The 6,000-nt window shown below is 49.6% G+C and overlaps 1 protein-coding gene across 1 annotated transcript in view; it reads right to left on the reverse strand.

Annotated features, from left to right (window-relative positions):
• Positions 1-3,738, reverse strand: part of TBC1D2B (TBC1 domain family member 2B) — an 86,898-nt gene extending 83,160 nt beyond the window's left edge. Inside the window, exon 1 of the mRNA XM_061180013.1 lies at positions 3,363-3,738. Coding sequence (XP_061035996.1) covers positions 3,363-3,719 — 357 coding nt within the window. The 5' untranslated portion in view covers positions 3,720-3,738. The remainder of the gene's footprint in view (positions 1-3,362) is intronic.
• Between the last annotated feature and the right edge of the window lie 2,262 nt (positions 3,739-6,000).

Below are 6,000 nucleotides of genomic sequence, written 5' to 3' on the forward strand. Positions count from 1 at the left end.
AATTAGATACTTGGCGTTTTGGACACTCACTGTTCCCAGAGTCTCTACTAGCCAAGAGCATCTGAGTCTATCTTCAAGATCTCAGACAAATCACATCCCCTCTCCGGCCTCCATTCCCTCATCTGTAAAATAAGGCCCACATCCCTGAGTTTATGAATAGAAAATTTTACCAAGAAATTCCAATATCAGCTTTCATTAAGACTCAAGCAGTAAAACATTCTGGAAAACTTCAACAAAACCACAGCTCCTCCAGAGAAGGCAGAAAGTCACTTTAAAATAAGAACCATATGATAATACAATAAGCAAATTGCTGATTTTTTTTTTCTTTTTAACCCATCAAAAGAAATGGTATCTATAAAATTATATACAACTAGCTGAAGCTTGAGCAGGGTTTAATCCTCACTAACCTACAATCCCCCTTAGAAATCAGGGTCTGCCCTACCGCTGAGCAGCCCTAAAGGGAAGCATTAAAGCTTATGGGAGTCAGTTCTTAGATCTGAAAGGTGAAAAGGAAGATAAATTGCTAATTTCCACTTTTACCACCATAAAATTTTTACTCCCACAATTCAGAAGGAATTACTGTACAATAAAATTCATCCTTCTTGGGGCTTCCCTGGTGGCCCAGTGGTTAAGAATCCGCCTGCCAATGCAGGGGACACGGGTTCGAGCCCTGGTCCGGGAAGATCCCACATGCCTCAGAGCAACTAAGCCTGTGCACCACAACTACTGAGCCTGCGCTCTAGAGCCCGCAAGTCACGACTACTGAGCCCACACACCACAACTACTGAAGCCCGCGCACCTAGAGCCCGTACTCCGCGACAAGAGAAGCCACCACGATGAGAAGCCCACGCACCGCAACGAAGAGTATCCCCCGCTCGCCGCAACTAGAGAAAGCCCCCCACGCAACAACGAAGGCACAACGCAGCCAAAAATAAAATAAATAAAATAAATTTTTTAGAAATTAAAAAATTTAAATTTAAATTAAAATTTAAAAAATCCTTCTTAAAACACACCCCTACTCTGAAACCTTACATTTTGACTGCTCCCTTCCTTTGAAAAGCCTTGCCTGTGTTTCCATTTCCATTGTTTTTATAAAGCAAACCCTTTGTCTCGGGCATGCTGTCTTATTCTGTGACTAATTCAACTTTACATACCAAAATATTCCATAGTCAGTAACCTACAAGAAAATCAATTTCCTTTTTTTTTTAAAGAAATATTCTGAACATACAAAAAGATAGAATAATATAACAAACACCACCCAGTGCTAGAAATAAAACACTACGAAGACACTAGAACCCCCCTGGGCACCCATTCCCACTCACGCTCCCCTCTCTTCCCAAGTGGGAACCACCATCCTGAATCCAGGGCTCATCACGCCCACACAGCTCTCCCACTCCCCATGCAGCATGTGCGTTTGCATGATCTTCTTAGTCTTTACATAAATGGTACCTCTGTATGCAATCAATGTGTAACTTTGTTTTTCTTTCTCAATTTTATGTTTATGAGAGTCATCCATGTTGACACCTATAGCTCTCATTCCTTTATGTTCACTGCTGCATAATATTCCATTATATGAATGTACTACATAATTGGCCAAAGACACTACTTGTTGTTTCATATGGCTGTCATGTAGTGCCTACTCTCTGCCAGCTATTTTCCAGAATTCTCAAAACTAACCAATGAGGAAGGTAAGATTCCCATTAGACTGAAGAGGAAACTGGGACAGAGAGGTGGTATAATTTGCTCAACACATGTGAGTGGCAGATTCAGGCCACAAGTTCAAGTCAATTCAACTCTAAAGCCACACTCCTGACACTGCATCTTGTAGCCCCACTTATGTAGATACCTCCATCATTGAAAAAATTTTAATGAAAAAACCTGATGGAGGGCTCCAAAGTCATTTGAGAAAATCTGAAACAGGATGCTCTATTTTCTGTTTTAACAAACAATTCCACAGGAAATTCAGCTGTACACAAGGACAGTCCATATATACAGTGAGGACAAGCCTTTCTTTGGCAAAAGTCCCTGTGTACTCGCTCAGATCACGCCCAAGTTTATACAAATGCTTTCTAAGTAAGCCCGAGTTGAACTGCAACTCTGCTTGGCTTCCTTTGGAGAAAAAGGTTGTCTGCACCCACTTAAAGAAGGGATGGAAGAGCCTAAAAGAACACAGTAATCAGACTCCGCTTGAAACAGCAAGAACTGAGCTGACAAAGCTCTAAAAACGACCTGGGGAGCAGCTCCAACTGTTGCTGGCTTCGGAGATCCTGGGAACAGCCCTGTGCTCACAAGGCCAAGGGCGTCAGGCTCAGCCCACTCTGCTCTCCACTTGGCCAGCTTTGCAGAGTTTTCATACATCCCAGCCCAGCCCTGCTGCTCTGGAGAAAGCCCAGCTTGTAATACGGAAGAGAAGCGAGAGAGCGGAGTGAGGGTGGAGGCTCACAGGAACCAGGCAGGGAAGGAGGCTGGGAGAGAGACCCGACTCCAGGCCAGGGCCCAGACGCCCAGGTCCCGGAAGCAGGAGGGCCCCTAGGAGATGATGGGACCCCCCAAGGGCAGGGAAGGCTTCTCAGCACCAGGATCAGAACTTCTGACTCTAGTCCCATGCTTCTACACACTGTGTAGAAAAAAGATTAAGGAAGCCTCAAATGGGCAAGGCAGAACTGGTTGAAGCAAACCTTTCCCTCCTCTCCCAGCCAAAATACGGAGCAAGCAAACAGGCTCTGCTACTTACTGTCTGTGTGACCTTAGCTGGAGTGTCTCTGCCCACTCTGGAGGAGACTGCAGTGGATTATCTTTAAGGGCCCTGCCAACTCTGACTCTCTCGGTCTATAGCCGTGAATGCAGTAACACTTAGGAGAGGTTAGAGTATATTTCATGTAATTCCAACACCCCCATGAAGTAGATACTACTGCTATCCCCATTTTACAGAAGAGGCAGCTGAAGAGGGTAATAACTTACCCAAGGGCAGGAAGCCTACAGTAATGAATGCCTGGGAGGGTTACACAGAACATCCACAGGAGAGGGGTGGGGAGGGGAAGGGAGGTGGACAGAGAAGGGCCCGAGGCAAGGCACAGAGGGAGATAACGGGTCAAGGGACTGAGTAGCCCCCAGCCAATTTGGCCTAAACCCAGGTAAAGGGCTTGAGATGGGGACGGGGACAGAGTCTGAGAAAGAAGTGGGGAAAGAAAGGCAGAAGGGCTTTAGAGAAAGGAGGGTATGCAAAAAGTTCGATGGTCAGAGGAGCTAGGCTGAGCTGGGCATCGGGGGCAGCCCCAGAGGCTAGGCAGGGGGAGCAAGGGAAGGGCGTGTGGGCGGGTTCCCGGGAGGCAGGTGCGGGGCTGCGGGGCGCGCTGTCCCACCTTGAGCACCGTGACGGCTCCCGCGCTGTGCACCTGGAAGTGAGCGGGCGGCTCCGCGCCGGGCTCTGCCGCCTCGTCGGGGCCCGTGTAGCTGAAGCAGGCGTCCGCGATGTCCAGGTGGCCGAGGGGCAGCGCGTCCTGCGGGTTCTTGAAATAGTAGAGGTAGCAGCGGCGCGCGTCGAACACGAACCAGCGGCTGCGGTAGCCGCGCAGCGGGCCCTTGCCCGACAGCTTCTGCAGGTAGCCGCACAGCCGCGCTGGCTCCCGCCCCGGCCCTGCCCCAGGCTCCGCCGCGGCCCCCGGGGCCGCGCCCTCGCCAGTGCTACCCTCCTCCGCCCGGGCCCCGGGCCCCAGCATCGCCAGCGCGCGCTCCAACCGCCAGCGCCGCGGCCCCCAGCGCCTCGGCGCCGCCGCTGAGCCCCCTCCCTTCAACCCCGCCGCTCCGCACGGCTGGCGGGCGCGCAAAGCAGCCTGGGACTTGTAGTCCCGCCCCCGCCCGCCCCCGGGAGCGCCGGCCCGCACCCGGAGCGGCCCCGCGGGCGCCCCAGAGCCTGGTCCGGAAGAGTCACCCCTGCCCTCCGTTCCTTTGTGTAACCTGGGGCTCAAAACCTCGCGCTGCCGGGCTGAAACATTGTTCTATTTCTTTATGGGAGTGTGGGTTACTTGGAACACGCATTTCTCAAAATTCATCAGGGGTCCCCTTAAAACTGTACATTTCACTCTATGTAAATTATACCTCAGTACAAAACTTTATTTTTAAATCTTTGCCCTGCCAGATTCACAGGCTAGTATTACAAAAATGAGAGAGCCTATTGCTTGGCGCTGAGTGGGTGCTCAGTAAATGTTTATAGAATGCGTGAATGAAAGCCAAAGCACTTCCCACCTCTCCAGACCTCAGTTCGTTCACCGATTTCAACAAATATTTACTGACCGCCTTCTATGTGCCAGGTACAGTTCCAGACACTGGAGGACACAGCAGTGAACAAGCCAATCATTTACCTGCCCTCATGGAGATAATAGTCTAGTAAGGGAGAGAGATAATACAAACTACATAAAGAAGACAGATAAATATATACTGTGTTGTATACACGCTGTGATGAAATTTTAAAAAGGACTACCACTTGAATAGCATGTATTACTTACCAGTGCTTAATATATTAACTCATTTGAATTCTCACAATAACTTCAAGAGGCCAGTGCCATTGTTTCACAAAAAAGCAAAGTAAGAGGATGGGGGGATGTAGGGCAGGAGTGGCAGGCTATGTTCCAGAGGGTCAGGGAGACCCTTCTGAGGAGGTGACATGGAGCAGAGACCTGGATGATGTGAGGGAATGAGCCGTGGAAAGACGTGGGGGAGAAACGAATACAAAAGTTCACTTTACTTGAAGAAAAAAGGAAGGTCATAGCTACGTTTGTGAAAGGGCCAAATCAAAACAATATCTCATCTTCGTTTTGCATGTTTTTACACAGACACACTAACAGACGCAGGTGGAAAATCGAGCTTTCTGAAATGGACAGGGATACCAAATTAGACTGCTTACTTGGAGACAGGTAGCAAGAGTGAGCTTACCCCGCCAGCCAACCAGCAACGGGCTCTATGTTAGCTGCCACATGACCACCCCTTTCCCCAGGGCCCGTCAAGAATCTGGATGGCTGGCCACAGCAAGGACGCCTCTACCTTAGTGCCCTATGGTTCCCTTTGAATGCAGACTGATGGAATTTGTCTCCTAGCTCTGCCACTAATCAGAGGTGTGACTTTGGGCAAGTTATTTTACCTCTCTGAGCCTCAGTCTCTTCATCTATAAAATGGGGACAGTATAGGTAGCTACTTCATACTATTGTTCTTGTAAGGATTACAAGATCATGTAAAAGTGCTTACATAGTAAGCACTCAGTATATCAATTATTATTATTATTATTATTATTATTATTATTATTATTATTATTATTATTATACAGTTAGCATTGATGTCCTTTGAAATCAGCAGGTTCGGAGAGGGGGCTCTAGCAGCCCCAACACATGGGAGGCCAGAGAATGCATTGCCGGGATGGGATGGGCCACCCTCAGGAGTGAGGGAACCATGTTTAATTTGGGCCTTGCCATGGGCAAGAGGGGCTGTGATTAATTGGCTTGTGGGGAAGGCAGCCAGGGTGGGATGTGACCGGGAAATGCTATGGAAAGGGGAAGATCTGGGAGAACTGAGACTGCAGTACACAGCTACACACAGGAGGTATACGGGAGGCCGCAGGGCGGGAGTAGGGTACAGCCCACCTCCGCCCTCAGCTCTGTCAGTGAGTTGTGCAAAAGTAGGGGTGACCGGAGACTGTCGACTGAGAGGATAGAACTAAGCCCTGTGGGGTATCTGGTGGAGGCAGATACCTGCTAGGCAGGAGGAAGGCATCCTTCACGGGTGGCAGGAGTGAGCCCCCCACCCTGGGCAAGAGTTTGGCCTGGCTGGCCGGGGCTGGGTAAATGGTACTAGACAAGAGACCTTTGCCGTCCCTCCCAGAGCTGGTGTCTGTGCTTCTCAGTGGGCAAGCTGGCCTCAAGCTTGACCCTCCTGCACTTGAACTTCCACTCTCTCCCTGTCATTTTAACATGCTCGCAGGCCCTCCCCTCTTCCTTATGGAGGCCACAC

The sequence above is a fragment of the Eubalaena glacialis genome, chromosome 2, assembly GCF_028564815.1.
Source record: "Eubalaena glacialis isolate mEubGla1 chromosome 2, mEubGla1.1.hap2.+ XY, whole genome shotgun sequence".
NCBI classification, from domain to species: domain Eukaryota; kingdom Metazoa; phylum Chordata; class Mammalia; order Artiodactyla; family Balaenidae; genus Eubalaena; species Eubalaena glacialis.